General features: G+C 39.7%; 1 protein-coding gene across 12 annotated transcripts in view; it reads left to right on the top strand.

Moving 5' to 3' along the window:
• Fam13a (family with sequence similarity 13 member A) overlaps positions 1 to 15,561 on the top strand; it is a 346,389-nt gene that overhangs the window by 318,191 nt on the left and 12,637 nt on the right. For all 12 annotated transcript variants that reach the window (XM_048813609.1, XM_048813610.1, XM_048813608.1 and 9 more), the window contains 5 exons: positions 6,311 to 6,524; positions 7,229 to 7,367; positions 8,009 to 8,090; positions 8,912 to 9,132; positions 9,732 to 9,815. In XM_048813609.1, the coding sequence (XP_048669566.1) occupies positions 6,311 to 6,524; positions 7,229 to 7,367; positions 8,009 to 8,090; positions 8,912 to 9,132; positions 9,732 to 9,815 (740 nt within the window). The remainder of the gene's footprint in view (positions 1 to 6,310; positions 6,525 to 7,228; positions 7,368 to 8,008; positions 8,091 to 8,911; positions 9,133 to 9,731; positions 9,816 to 15,561) is intronic.

The raw sequence follows: 15,561 nt of genomic DNA, 5'->3' as shown, positions 1-15,561 counted from the left end.
TTTTTTTTTTTTTTTTTTTTTTTTTTTTTTTTTTTTTTTTTTTTTGCCAGTTACTGCATTTATTGTTGAACTTGCATATCTTAAAAAATCCACATGGAGGGCTGGGGATGTGGCTCAAGCAGTAGCGTGCTCTCCTGGCATGCGTGCGGCCTGGTTCCATCCTCAGCACCACATACAAACAAAGATGATTGTGTCCGCCGAAAACTAAAAAATAAATATTAAAAATTCTCTACTCTCTCTCTCTCTCTCTCTTTAAAAAAAATCCACATGGATTTATTTCAAGGCCATTTTTTTAGTTGTAGGTGGACACACAATATCTTTATTTCATTTTTATGTGGTGCTGAGGATCTAACCCAGTGCTCACACATGCTAGGCAAGAGCTCTACCACTGAGCCACAACCCCAGCCGAAGGCCATTTTGATCATTTGGTTTCTACCCTCAATGAACTTTTTAAAATTGTATATTTATTCCAACTTTCCAAGTTGCATTATGATGGGGACATAACCATAAGTATAGTTAAAATATTGGAATTTCTGCATAAAGGTAGATAAAATGAGAACAACAAATTTCATTGTTGAAATATCACCTTTGTTACAGCTTCAATAAGAAACAAATGGTGGCTTTCCAGTAAGGATGGAATTTTGCATCAATTTAAGCTGTGCACGTGAAATCAATGCAAGAAAGTATATCAGTGAAAGTAATAATTACCCAAAACATATGAATCAATATCCATCTGTAAACTTCCATCCATGGCCTTCCTAAAGCCACCGTGTGGAGTAACCTCTCCTTTGGGTTTGCTTGCTTGTCCCCTATCCCCATGCCATAGTTGATACTCTGATTAATGTGGAAATGGGGACTCTCTGAGAGGCAGTACTTAGTGAGCAGCCTGCTGGGGTGAGCCCTGTGTTATGTGCTCCCAAGTGGAAATGATGCTCTCTGGTTTCTGAGGCTTAGTATCGTGGAAACAAAAAGAGGAATGAATCCCATAGGTAATGGAGAGTGCAACCCTTAAAAAGTGAACGTAGGATGGGTCTAATCATACTTGTTGGCAGATAACCAAGCTTTTTATTTTTTCACTGTATGTAACTATGTTTGGGGGCACATTATTTGATCTCTCTACATTATTTGATCTCTGACCACATTATTATTATTAAGGCTTCTACAAAGTTAAATTAATATATAAATCAAATGTACTATTCTGTATTTTTGAAAGCCCTCAGAATTGCATAATTAGAATGTCCTCTGGCAGCAATTCTTGGGGCAGTTGATTTGGGGTACCATTTGTTAAAGTACTGAGGTGAACTCAGCTATTTTATTGAATTTGTCCTGGCAAAATTAAGTTTATAAGGGTAATTTTTAAAGAACATAAAATACTTCATATATCTTACTAGTAATTTACTGCTTGGAGACAATAACTTTGGAAAAGGAAATTCTCTTAAAAAATCATGGAGAAACAAAGGATCTTAAAAGATTTCCCAAGGGTATGGGGTTAGAATGATGGTGGAATGTGGTGGACATTACTATCTAAAGTTCATGAATAAAGACACGAATTGGTGTGAATATACTTTGTATCAACCAGAGATATGGAAAATTGTGCTCTCTGTGTGTGATAAGAATTGTAATGCATTCTGCTGTCATATATAAATTTCAAAAAAAAAGATTTCCCAAGTGAACCCTCCCATCATACAGATAAGAAAACTGACCCCCAAACAAAGTGAGAATTCAAAGTGATACAGTCTCCTGATGCCTCTTTCTAAGCATGCTAGTCAAGTGTCATGACGGGCAGAAAATCAGGTGGTGACAAGCCAGACTCCTGGGTTTAAATCTGGATTCTGCCATTTAACCAACTCTGTGGGCAAGTTAACAAACCTGTCTTCACTTTGCCTTAATTTCTAATTTTTAAATAGGTAACAACAGCAGATACTGATGAATAATAGATACAGTAACATCTAATTAGTAAATTTGTCACAAAGATTATATGAGCTAAATATGCAAAGTGCTCAGCATGGTGTGGGTGCTATGTGAATGTTAATTATTACTATCTTCCATAAATATCTTTTAGGATATTTTGAGGAAAAAAATTAGCCTAAGTTTGCTTTCTTTGAAAAAAGAGCCCAGTTCCACCCAATGACCATGGATGGCCCTGACCATAGAGTGATCTAGTAAGTATGAGACCCTCCATGGATTTGCTAAGGACTAACAATATCACTCCAATCTTCTGGAGTCTGGACTGGGAAATGCTAGATTTCTCCAGCTGGGCCTCTGACAGGGCCTTGGACATAGCTTTGTTAAAGATGTGCAAGGAATAAAGACAGGTGGGGTAGTGAATTAGTAACTGATTAAGCAACTGAATGTAATGTGCAGATACATGGATCAAAGTCAACTCCAATGGAGATATTCTCATTAAGTTAAGTCTTCAGCCCTCTCCTATTCCAAGCATTCAGTAATGATTTCAATGGAGCTAATGAAGAACAACTTACTATTTTTACAATGAGGCAAAGCAAATACATGAAATTTAAGGATTAAATATGTGATTGATAAAACCATCCGCTTAAATTTCATTCTAAATCTTGTAATTTGCAAGATTATTTGAATAATTTAACAGGACTACCATTATTCTAAAATTGAATTTTGAAACCACCAAGGAAAATTTTATGAAATTCTTCCCTCAGTAAAGAGCTTCCCCAGTAGGGCCTACATCTCTCTGTGTGGAATATGCAGGTTCCTTCTAACACAACTGAGAAAAAAAGACATCATGCCAAGCAAAGTTATGGCTCTAAATGACATAGTTGGAAATGAAATGTGGAAAACACTGGCTTCCCTAATTCTGTGCAGATTTCTTAGAAATAAATCATCTCAACAGCCTGTTTCTTTTGTATAGTAATGAACCCATCCAGCTAAGCAAAGAGTAGTTGTGACCCAGTGAACACATGAGCATCACACAGCGTGTCCATTCCCCCTGCCATGAATTTCCTTCATTTCCATGTGTACTATATATATCAATATTGGAACTCTCCAGGGACATATTCCTTATTACTTATATAGCAGGAGTACAACTTTTGTCTCCATTATTTCTGACCTGCTTATCATGTCAGCTGACCTGGGTAGATTAATTTTTAATAGAGAAATATGTCATATTATGTCCAGAGTTCATTGTGAAAAAAACACATGACTAAAAGCAAAATCACTATATCCAAGGAATTCTGGTCTTGATAGGAAAATGCTCTTATTTTAAGTAGTGCTTTGGGATGAAAATCCAATTAGAAGCCTCAAATCTTTTCTGGTTTTCCTTTGAATAATTCCCTTGCAATATCCTTGTCTGTTTCATTGCTCTAGAGTTACTGGTTAAAAATAGAAAATATTTTGCAAAATAGCCATTGGGAATGGGCAGTGAATGCATCCTCAAAACTGGTTTTCCAAACAGGTAATGCAGTTGGACATTTTATGTACCACTTTTCTTATTTATATCTTGCTTGTTTTTCCAATTAGTACCAATTATCAAAACATGAAATACCTTTGTTCTTATATCATTTTAAACTAAACTATAGAAATAGTTGGTTTTGTTAATTCTTTAGTTATAGTGAACTGTGTATTGTCATTTCACAACTTTCTTGAAATTATAAAACTGTATGGGATATCTGAAAAGGAAGAAAAAAAACAGAAAACAGAAAAAAATTTCATGTTGTATAGGTGGGATTTTCACTTCTCTATATGCAGACTAATGATGAAATATTTCTATTTTTTTAAAGTCAAAATTCACAATGCTTAGTGAATTCATTTGCCCCGATGTGCTTTAAACACAGTGGGCTGGAATTTCTTCAACTGTGTATTTCCTATATACCAGTGGTGACAATAGGAAAAAGACACATTTGTTCTTTCTGTCACTGAAGTGATTAGTTGAGAATAGAGCGACAAAATAAAGCTGCATTAACAGACAAGAAGGGGTAGATGGCCCTGTGTTAGCCACCAAGCATCAATCATGATTTGATTCTGTGAGTACTACTTCATAGCAAATTCAAGATCACAATTTATACTTTATTAGAGACATGTTTGGTTAATGGGCACACTTTTTGCAAAATGATTTGTAGCTAGGGACCACATTGTTAAAAACTTAAAAATTGGTGGTAATATTTTAAAAGAGAAATTCTGCTAGATTCAAAGAAATTAGAGGGCTTTAGGATCTAAGTAATGCCTTTCAAAGTGGTCTTTTTGTTTTGTTTTGTTTTTTTGTTTTTTTGATGAGTAGAAATAAACTAATAGCATAGCCATATGCCAATATCAACATTAGACTGTTTTGCCAAAGCCAAAGGGCTTCTTGCCCTTCCCCCAGTTGTTTTGCTCCTTTGCCACTCTGTGGTGAGGTTAGGTTATTGCTGGTTGCACTGCTATTAAAGCCATCTTAACCCTTTCTCCTCCTTGCTCTGTTGATTTTAGAACTTAAAATTTCTGCTGTCTTATTTAATAGAATATGTAATCTGGTCAGTTTAACAGCTTAATTTTCTGCAACTTCACATGAAATTTTTATTTTCCTACAGATTATTTTCCAATACTGCACCTCCAGACAGTTTGGTGGGTTTTTTTTTTTTTCATCCCTTTATGGTGGCAGATCTAAGCGAGCTGCTCATATCTGAGCCCTGCTACTCAGCAGGAGCAGCCTGACAGAGTTTTGTACAAATGATAGCCTCCTCCCATTGTCTCAGCCTCAGCCAAGTGCATCCACAAACATTCTTCATTTTTTAAGTCTCAGTGGGTAAGAATCATTGTCTTCAACGCTGCTTTCATCTTTTGAAATATTTGTGTTTGCAGATAACTTGGGTCCCTTTAAATTTGGAGACCTTGTAGCCCTCATTTCATATGAGGTTTGCTTTTTGTTTTTAACTTGTGCTTCTTCTTTTTCCTTATTACATTGTCAACTCTTCAAACATTTCAGGCAGTCAGCTCTGTAATTGAGGCACTGGAGCATGAAAACACTGATCTGGAAGTCAGGAGACTTAGTTTCTGGGCCTAACTCTTGTTGATTAGGTTTTTGCTCTAAATTCCTTTGGTTTTTGGATTCTGTATCTGTAATCTGCGTTGGATCAGGGGTTCTCAACTCTGGCCCACATTAACATCTCTCAGACAGCTTTTACATGTGTATAAGGCTGTCTGTCAGTCATTCAGTTGTATTTGGTTAGGCATTGTGTCCATCCGTCTATTATATGGGTTGGGTGGTATGAGGACTCACGTGTGCGTGGTTACTTAAGTTTTGCCATGTGACTCTAATGTGCAGCAGGGATGAGAAGATCACAAGATTGGATTATGAATGAATTTACACCAGCTCTAATGTTCTAGATAAAAAGCTGAATATGCACTTAAGACAATTTTATACATGTACCGTTTCATGGCTGAAGGAGCTACTAACTGTTCATGACTCAAACTCTAGGTATCCTGATTTTAAGATCCTGGGCGAATTCCAGCTTTAGGTGAATCACTAATCCACAAGTGAATTTAAGCCATAACTGCCTTTTTTTAATGCAGAGTATTACAAATGAAATACTCCATATCACCTAAAACCTATTTTAAATTATTTTAGATATGATTTTTTAATAAAGAAAAGAATATATTGAGATGGATCTTACAGTAAATGAAACTAAATAACCTCCCTCACCTCCTCCAAACTCGATTTTGTGCTGAGTATGTTTTTTTTTTTTTTTCTTACAGATTGTCTAAAAATAACTTGTTCTCTGTGAGGCATTCTTTTTTCTTCTTTTGACTAATTTACTTATGCTTCTCCCTCTCCCTAGTCCTGAGCAGCTCCTAAGTTCCAACTGCAAAGCACACAGTACAAACATGCTAATCCCACACACTAAGCAGAAGCACACAAAACAGTTTGCCAAATGACCTAAATGGAAGCTGTCAACCCCTCCATAAGTAGGCTCTTAGACTCATGAAGGACGGAACCTGTGGTGCCAGATGCCTCCCTTCCTGACACACTTGCTTGTTTTCAGTAATGCTCTCCCACAGAAAAGTGGTCATGGCTGCCCTGCTAGTGAAGCTGGGGACCACCCATCGGCTCTGCTCCTTCAAAGCTGTTCCTCAAGGTTGCCCTAGCAAACTCTTTTTATGAAGGCAAGTGAGAGTGGAGATAAAATGCAGATGATGGCTGTCAAATACAGTGGTGATTTGGGTTGGACATAGTGTCCTACTCTGGACCTTGGATCTAAAATGAGAACTCATTCAGTGGTCAGCTTCCTAAAATCTTCAGGAAACTTGGGAAATAACCATGCTTTTAAGAAAGCTGTTAACCTCTCACCATTTTTTTTTTTTCCAGAACCCATCCCTACTTTCTCATCCTGGCAGCGAGAGAACGTGGACTCTGACGAAGCTCGCCTCTCCCCACAGGCGGGGCGCCTGATTCGCCAGCTTCTGGATGAGGACAGTGACCCCATGCTCTCTCCTCGGTTTTATGCTTATGGGCAGAGTCGCCAATACCTGGATGACACAGAAGTGCCTCCTTCTCCCCCGAATTCCCATTCTTTCATGAGGTAGGTGATTCTCTGTTGCTGATGAGCAGATGTATTATCCCCACAATATTAAAAAAGATAAGCATGGTGCTGATGGCTGACGAGTTTCTTAAAATTAAGCAGTGAGCCAGGCATGGTGGTATGCACCTGTAATTCCAGCCAACTCGAGAGGCTGGGGACCACAAATTTGGGGCCAGCCTCAGCAACTTAGACCCTTAGCAACTTAGTGAGACCTTTCTCAAAAGCAAAAATTTAAAAATGGCTGTGGGGGTGGCTCAGTAGATAAGCATCCCTGGGTTCAACATCCTGTACCCCCCCCCAAAAAAAAATTAACATGTAAGTCTATGGAAGAGCAAATCTGAAGTTCTCCACCCTAGTCCGCAGGCTATCTAGTAGTTTCCCAGTTGAACTGTAACCCAACTGTAGCATCACACATTGAATTTCCATTAGCACTTCATTTTCAAAGCACTCTCAAATTTAACTTTCAGGCCTGTAGAAAACATTTCATTCTAACTTTGCTAATCATAAATGTAAGAGAAAGACCCCCATGATAAGTGAGAGATGCAGAGCTCAGTCACAAAATGAATCAGTTAATTTCCATTCAGTCAAGAGCAGGGGTGTTGTTTTGATTCTTCTCCTCTGTGCCACATGGCACCCCACATTCAAGGCCCCTCCCAACAGTCGGTGACTGCTCAGGCAGTTGATCCAAGTCTTGCCTCTTGTAGGCGGCGAAGCTCTTCTCTGGGTTCCTATGATGATGAGCAAGAGGACCTGACACCCGCCCAGCTCACACGAAGGATTCAGAGTCTGAAAAAGAAGATCCGAAAGTTTGAGGACAGATTTGAAGAAGAGAGGAAGTACAGAGTGAGTGTCCCACAGGCTCCCCTGCCCCTGCTTCTCCCCAGGAAGTGAGAGTTAATTCCTAGGGAATCTCAAAAGGACAATAAACACTGAGTAGTGAATCCTGTTAAGCTCTGGTCACCAGGTGTCACCATTTTTATTGCACAAGCATAAGTCTACTTGTAAATTTGTCAGTGATCTAGAATGGGGGAAAGTATTGAATGAAATCTTCTGTTTGGCTAAAATTGAATTCAAGATTATTTTCCGAAATTTCATTAATACTGAGCTCATTGTTCTCCGCACTATCCTTAGCGCTTCCTGTAAGAGTGGAACAAATGGTGGCTACAGTGTGACCATCAGACTCCTCTGTTTTCTGCTCCTTACAAGTTGAGCCCTACAAATGACAGAAAAGGGGTCAAAACACCACACGAGTGCCTGATTATAATGATCCAGCTTTTTAACCCCTGGGGAATTGAAAGCATCAAAATTAACCAGCTAGGTGGAGGATGGAATTACATTTGTGAATTTGCTCTGATGAAATGTGGTTGATTTCTTATTCTATGACACCCAACTTTGCCTTCCTAGTTTAAAAGAAAAATCATCAAATTTGGCAGCTTTTCCCTGCCCTATTCTGAATCATTGACTCTAGACTTCCTTTTTTTCAGCCTTCCCACAGTGACAAAGCAGCCAATCCAGAGGTTCTGAAGTGGACAAATGACCTTGCCAAATTCCGGAAGCAACTTAAGGGTAGGTGAAGTTCTGGACCTGTAGTATAGCTTCCATACAAGAAGCTGGGACCAAATCCATCAGCTCAGCTCCTATGGGTGCCACTGCCAAGGTATTCCCAGGTCCCGAAGACACTCTCCGGTGCTCCCAGTTCTTCGGGGTCATTTCCATGTCCTCCCATGACTTCAATCACAGGGCAGCCAGACCAGCTAAGACATAAATTCTGTAGCATTTCTGCATTTCCCCAGATCACTAGTGGAAGGACGATGGTTTCAGGTCAATACTTCTTAAACACTTGTTTAATATGAGACTTCATCTGCTGTGGTGTTGGGAGAAGCGAGGTAGACACAGAGATGAATCTAAAAAGGGTTTGGCCCCTTTCCCTCCAAAAGCTTGCTGTCATTTAGGAGATAGTCATATAAACAACTACAGTGCAAAGTGAAATGATTTCAAAATGAGGTATCCAAGTCAAGTGGCCAGCTAGTGGGTGTTAGAGCCCTTCGTCTCTTTAGGTGCTAAGGGAACAGGTCTGGGAAAACATCTGCCCCAGTCTGAGAACAGCTAATAGGCTGGTGTAGCTAAAGCTTGGGTGTTACAGAGCTAAAGCTTTCTCAGGAATTAGGGTTTGGGAAATATTCCAGATAATCCAGGAAGACATTATCATTATTTTGGGTTTTACATAATAACTCAGGGATTTTCAGTGATATTATAATTAGATACTCCCTGAAGGAAAAAAAAAAAAAAAGCCATGGCTAAGCAGTTAGTGACATCACAGAAAAACAATTTGGATTCAGCAGGGCTCAGTTCTCATCTCTGTCTCTTCCCCAAATCTTCTCACTCAGAATCAAAACTAAAGATATCTGAAGAGGACCTAACGCCCAGGGTGAGGCAGCGAAGCAACACACTTCCCAAGAGCTTTGGTTCCCAGCTTGAAAAAGACGACGAGAAGAAGCAGGAGCTGGTAGATAAAGCCATCAAGCCCAGCGTTGAAGCCACCCTGGAGTCCATCCAGAGGAAGCTCCAGGAGAAGAGGGCAGAAACCAGTCGTCCTGAGGACATTAAGGTGTGGAGGTCCCCAGCCAACTGCTGATGCCATTGCCACCAGCTTGGTAGAGACACAGGGTGTCACATGAATCCCTGTGGAAGGCCATGGTCTGTAAACAGTCCACATGTCTAGAAAGCAGATGAAACAACTGCGTGCTTCACCTGTGGGCACTTTGGTTTTTGACCACAGGTTGAAAGCAGACAGCTCTGTTACATGTATTGCAGAATGACCGACCCTATTGAAGTTAATAGTTTATAATTATCTGAGGTGGAAAGATTTTAGACTAAACCTTCAGGACTGTGTAACCTGCTATAGTCATTGCATGGGCCATTCAGTTATGCCCCGTGTGCCTCACATTCCTGCTGTCCTCAGTGCTCCACTTGCCTTTGCTGCCACATGGGAGCCCCAGGTAGTTAATGATGGTTCTGTTGTGTTGTCTGTGTTGCTGGCTAGAGGTCAGGATTAGCTCATTCCTAAGTGAGCTTTGGACAGAGCCAGGGAGAACTGTTGGACGAGGATTATTTTTAACCTTCCTTTAGGAGGTTTGTTTAAATAAAGAAGTTGGAATGTTCACAGGTGTTTTCCCCTTTTCATTTCTTATCCCTGTGTTTATTCAGGATATGACCAAAGAACAGATTGCTAATGAGAAAGTGGCTCTGCAGAAGGCGCTCCTCTATTACGAAAGCATTCACGGAAGGCCGGTATGTGATACACTGCATTTTCTGATTGGGGTCAATTTTCTGACTTTGGTACCAGATTTTCTATGTTCAGTAAATGGAGTTCCCTATTGTTTGCTCTCTTCACTTGTAAAGGAGGTTTACTACATGTTTACACCATATCACAACTTTTTGAAGGCTCAGTCAGTTAAGAGAACTCTGTTATCTAGTCGATGCTGAACTTAAATTCCAAGGAAAGTTAGCATGTAGCAAAAATGAAGTCACTGGTGTCCCTATTTGAGGAGGGAAAAGATGGAGCAGAGGGATGCAGGGGCAGAGGTAGTACAGAGGAGGCACATAGCCCAGGTGTGAGGAGACGTCCCTGTCCCAGGTCTGTCCCCATAAGCTGCCATTTTCTCTAAGCTTGCTCATCCAACTGCAGTGCAGTTGCAACCAGTGCCTGTTTTTGAGGACTTTCAGCTGTGTTCACAACCAAAATGTGAGGCATCCAAAATATGGCTTTGTGTTTTCATAACAACAGGAAGCATTTGAGGTGGTTTTGTTTGTCAGCAAGTGTTTGTTGAATGTTTGTTGCTAGCTGTGGGGGGACAGCAGCATGATAGGCTTCTGCCGTCTTCCTTGAGGAACATATAATCAGACATTGTTTTTGTCGGTTACTCTTAGCAACATTCTTTCTGTTCACAGTGTTATTTAAAACTGGACAAAACAAATTCTTAAAAGCAGGTATAAGGAATTATGAAACTTAGGTTCAAAGATGGATTTTTATATAACCAAAAAGCATAGTTTCAGTCACAACTAGATAATGGATAGAGTTGTTTCATCTAAAATATATTCTTAAGTCTTTTAAATAAAGAAGCTTCCAGGGCTGGGGATGTAGCTCAGTGGTAGAGTATTTGCCTCACATGCCCATGGCCCTGGGTTTAATCCCCAACGCTGCCAAATAAAAAATAAAAATGCTTCCAGAATGATTTCCTAAACTTCCCCCCAACCCCAGTTCTTGGAATTGAACCCAGGCTTTTGCACAAGGTAAACAAATGCTCTACCACTGAGCTACAGCCCTAGCTACTAGTCTCCACACGGGTGAGGGCAGGGATTCTAGGCCTTGTTCACCTAGTGATGAACCTAATCTTAGCAGCTAACGTGAGACCTGACACACAGCATGAGCCCAGTGACTAGCTGCAGAATACATTTTCCACTGCATTTTGGTTTTGAATATATCAGTTTAAATTTAAAAAAAAAAAAAAATTGCTGGCGCTGATGATGATTGATTTTGCTGGCCTGTCCCTGCAGTGGAAAAATACCAGTACCCTGGGATAACGTTCGTGCTTCAGCCAAGTTTTTTTTTCCCCCAAGTTTTGTAAAGGCATTGAACCAAACAGTAAGTGCTCTGGAGCTCAAATATATTGTGCAACTTTCTTCTTTTCAAGTGGAGTATTCAGAATTTGTATAGGTAGAACTGAACACTTCTATGGACAGAGAAGAACCCCTTTTCCACCATGACCTTAGACCGTAAGTGTAGATCTCCTTGTGGCCAACAGGCAGGCTTTGGTGATGCTGTGTGTTTTCTTCCTTTAATGTTTTTTCTTTTCCTTGTGTGGATCCCAGTTATGACATTGCGAGGCTTCTTCAAGGGCTTCCTTGCCTGAGGCTCCCAAGAGCTCACAGCTGCCTTCTGGACTGTCTTAACTTTGCTGCCAGTTCACTGGTTTGTGTGCTGCTGTATTTGTTGCTCAGAGCTGGGCAGATTCATTCCACCTGGATGAAGGCCTCGCCCAGTCACTGTGAATCTTAGAGTCACAGATCTGGATTCGGAACCACCCCGACTGAGATTAACTCTGTGACATTAGGCGACTTGGGTAACCTCTTTGGCCCACAGTGCTGTGTTTATAGAGTAGATGTCTGTTATGGGTTGTCATGGAAATTAAATGAATTACAGAGAGACACAGACAGACATGTATACATATATTTATGGGTAAGATGTTTGGCACTGAGGAAGTGGGACAGGGTGACTTTGGGGGTTGCAGAGTAAATGATAGTTTTTACTTCTGTCACAATTATATGTTCTACTCTGCAGCCAACTTCTGATTAAATGATTAAATCAGGAAAAAGAATGCACCTTTTTTACTCTCTTATCAGTTCTTGGTCCTCCTAATTCATTTCTCTTTCATCATTCTTTCTGATGGGTCCTCGCATCTCGTATGACGGGGAACGAATGCTCTAGGAAACTTGAGTGTTGTTTTTTTTGTTTTTTCTGGTCCCTGGCCAGACTCCGCCTCTCTCTGGAAAGCGATACACCAACCTTCTCAGGAAAAGCAGAGTTCATTTGATATCTGGCCAGTCTGAAAATCAAATACTGAACTTTTCTTAGATCCATGGTGTTGCCATGAACCCTGATCTGTAAATATCATTTGGACAGGATACTTAGACAAAAAAATAAAGATGCTTCCAGAACTGAACTGTCATTCCAAGTCCCAGTTTTTGAGAAGCCAGGTGCTCAGAACTCACGGGTTTTTGCTGAGTCCACAGATTCTGGTTTTAAAAGACTCTATCAGGATCACAGGTCAAAACAGCTGCTGTTTCTATGCATTTACAATTTACCATTCACCTTTATGGTTCTGTCCAGGTAATTGCAACCAAAGTGACGTAGGGCAGTTTTGTTTGCTTTAACAGAGCATGCTATAGATGGAAAACAAGAATTCACACATGGGCACGTCAGAAGTGTGTCCTTTTCAGCATTTAAGGATCTCATCAAAAGACCACAGCACAGAAAAGTAGAGCAAATAACTGCAGCTCATTGTGGTGCCTTTAGTGTTCAACAGGCTTTGGTCATAAAAGTTTGAGGGAGAGAATAAGTTGTTTGATCAGAGCTCATTGGTTCTTCTTTGCTCACTGGCATCTTTTAACCTGTGTTTCAAAACTGTGGGGCCTAGTACAGCAGAAACATAGCCAGGTACACATTCATGCCAATCATAGAGTCATATATAAATGCCACCCTTTGGTTAGCTGCTGTTTAGGATTTTCTGAATCTTTGCATAGCCAGCCTACTATTATTACCTTAAAATGAAGAAATGAAAGTTGGCATTTTCCAAATTAGTAATTCAAGAAGGCAACAGTTATAAGAGTCTATCTCATTTTGTCTTCCAGCAGCTTTGTGATGCATAGGTACACCCCCCAACACACACACACAGACACAACACACACACACACTCAGACTACTTTGTTTTATTGAGATTTTGAAGCAGTGTAATTTTTATATATCTATAGTATATTTTCTCACAAATAGTGTTTTTATGCCACTGTTCAGAAATCTTTGTTAACTCAACATAGGCAGAGCTCTCAGCTTGGAAGGCAGACTTCAAGGACAGCCAAGTCAAATCCTGTCAAGTCAAATACCTTAAAATGAAGAAATGAACATCAACACAGTGTGTCAAGATCCTGCTTCACTTATTTGTGAAGGGAAAGAAACTTAAACTGGGAGTCAGTAGACTTGGGTTTTGACCCAGCTCTATTGCCTCAGGCAAATCATTACCCTATCATTACCTATTAACTTTATCATGTGAACATATAACACTTTTCTAACTCTAAGATTGCATTATTCCAGTTTTGTCTTATCTTCAAAATATGTGATTCATTTTACCATTCACCTTTATGGTTCTGTCCAGGTAATTGCAACCAAAGTGTGATGTAGGGCAGTTTTGTTTGAGGCTAAAACAAAACCATCCCAAAACATAAAGGCAGGCAAACACAGTTATCTAATGGGGTCCTTATGATTTCCAATCAAGACTCTATACTCATTAAATGTGGACAATTATTGGCTAATGTTCCCATTGTGTTTTGAAATATTATCTGAAACTTATTGAGTAACAAATAGGGTAGTAAGTGAGCACTAGAAAAAATTTTAAATCATAAGCAAAGACAGTGGGAAGTGCAGCCTTTGCCCTTTAGATCTTCATATCTAGATAGTTATGTTTTGATTTGTGTGTAAAAATACATCTTAATAATAATCCTATTTCCACACATTGGAAAATCATTCAGCATTATCATTTAAATGAAAACTAAAGTTTTAAAAGAGGAATGAGTGGATTTTGAAGAGATAGTACACAACATATTGGGCCTAAAGTCATTTTCAAACAATTATGGGTGGTCAAGATTTTCTAATCTGAATTCTGCTGTTTACCAGTTAGGAAAGTGAGGCTCAGAGAATTTCAGTGGCCATCTTTGCTGGTCTGTGCTTAAGAGCAGAATTGATGGGTTGCAGGTTCAACCTTGACACAAAACTACCACATAGTTCTCCAAAGTACTCCACCCCCACCAGCGGGGAAGGAGACTTCCGGTTGTCCAGTCCTCTGGCCAACACTGGACACTATTGGTCTTTCTGTGCTAGCCCTTGTGATGGGTGTGTAGTAGTAACACCTGTGGTTTGATTCTCAGTCTTTTTCATAAAAAATAATGAGTTCCCTTCCAATCTCCCTTTACTATTGTGATCATGGAAGCAACAGAAGTGAGGTGGTGGTTGTTATTTCACTAATGATGCGAAATCCACAAAATGTTTTGCATGATGGTAGTCTCTTCTTCTAGCTTGTGGTGTTTATCCAAAATGCACTTACTGTTGATCACTTTGAGACTGGCAAAGACAAACAGCCACAAAGGATAATCCGTTATGAAAGATCCAGCATTGTTGTTGAAGTTGAAAGTTCAAAAGACCCCTAAGAGAAAGGTCAAAGCTAGATACTACTGGCTCTTTCCTATGTCTGCAACTCTTGCCTTATCAGGTGTAGAGTGGTTAAAAAAAAAATGCAGAAGACAAACACCTGACTTGAAAACAAAGAGATTTCATCTCATTCCTCATTGAAGTAACCAAAAGAAAATGTATGCTTACCTGTGAATTGGTCATACCTACTTAGGTTGGCGACAATCTTCCACTTATTTTGTAAATATTTATGAAACATTTCCATTATGTCAGGCTTTGAAATAGTGACTAGGGATACAAAAACAAAGTCCTGCTCTCAAGGGGCTACAGTTTAAATAAGGAGACAGATGTGTAAATAGTTACTATAGAGTATAAAAGTTTATAAAATTGCAAGGCATACACAGAGTGGGGTGGTGACATGAAGGAGAGGATTAGTCTCCCCAAGTAGGGGGATGTTAGAAGACACTTGCATGCTGGGAGGTGGCTCGTGATATGGAATTTGTCAAAGGAGCAGAGAGGAAGCCATTTCAGGGGAGAAGGACTTTGACAAGGAGGTTTGTGATGGCCTAGTTTATTTCCGGAGCTTTAGGTATGATGGGGGCAGAGAGAAGCAGCAGGCCATGAGCAACTTCAAATGCTATGCCAGGGAGTTGGGCTTGATTGTTCCCTACTGCCTAGAGAATTCATCCTTTAAACATTTTGAGCCCTGTGCCAGATTTTAGGGAAACAAGGATGAGTGAGTCATCCATGTGCTCTTTCAGCAAATGTTTCTTGAATACCTGCTGTTTGCCAGAATCTTGTTTTTAAAAACACAATGATTTCATGGAGCATAAAGGCATGTAAATAACTTGGGGACCGCATGATATGCGTTATAATAGAAACACAAGCTTTCTCCTTCCATGGACCCAGGAACTAGCAAGTCCTCTGGGAATTTTGAACCTTTGAGTAGTTTTAAGCAGGAACTTAAAAATGACCATTGTTTGTTGCTTTGTACAAATATTTGTATTTTTTTCTTTTTAAAAAATTTTCCATACTTTTTATTGGTGCATTGTGGTTGTACATAATGGTGGGATTTGTTGT

The sequence above is a fragment of the Marmota marmota genome, unplaced genomic scaffold (assembly GCF_001458135.2).
Source record: "Marmota marmota marmota unplaced genomic scaffold, marMar, whole genome shotgun sequence".
NCBI lineage: Eukaryota > Metazoa > Chordata > Mammalia > Rodentia > Sciuridae > Marmota > Marmota marmota.
The sequence above is the reverse complement of the archived record's forward strand: the minus strand, read 5'-3'. Positions and strand labels throughout refer to the sequence as shown.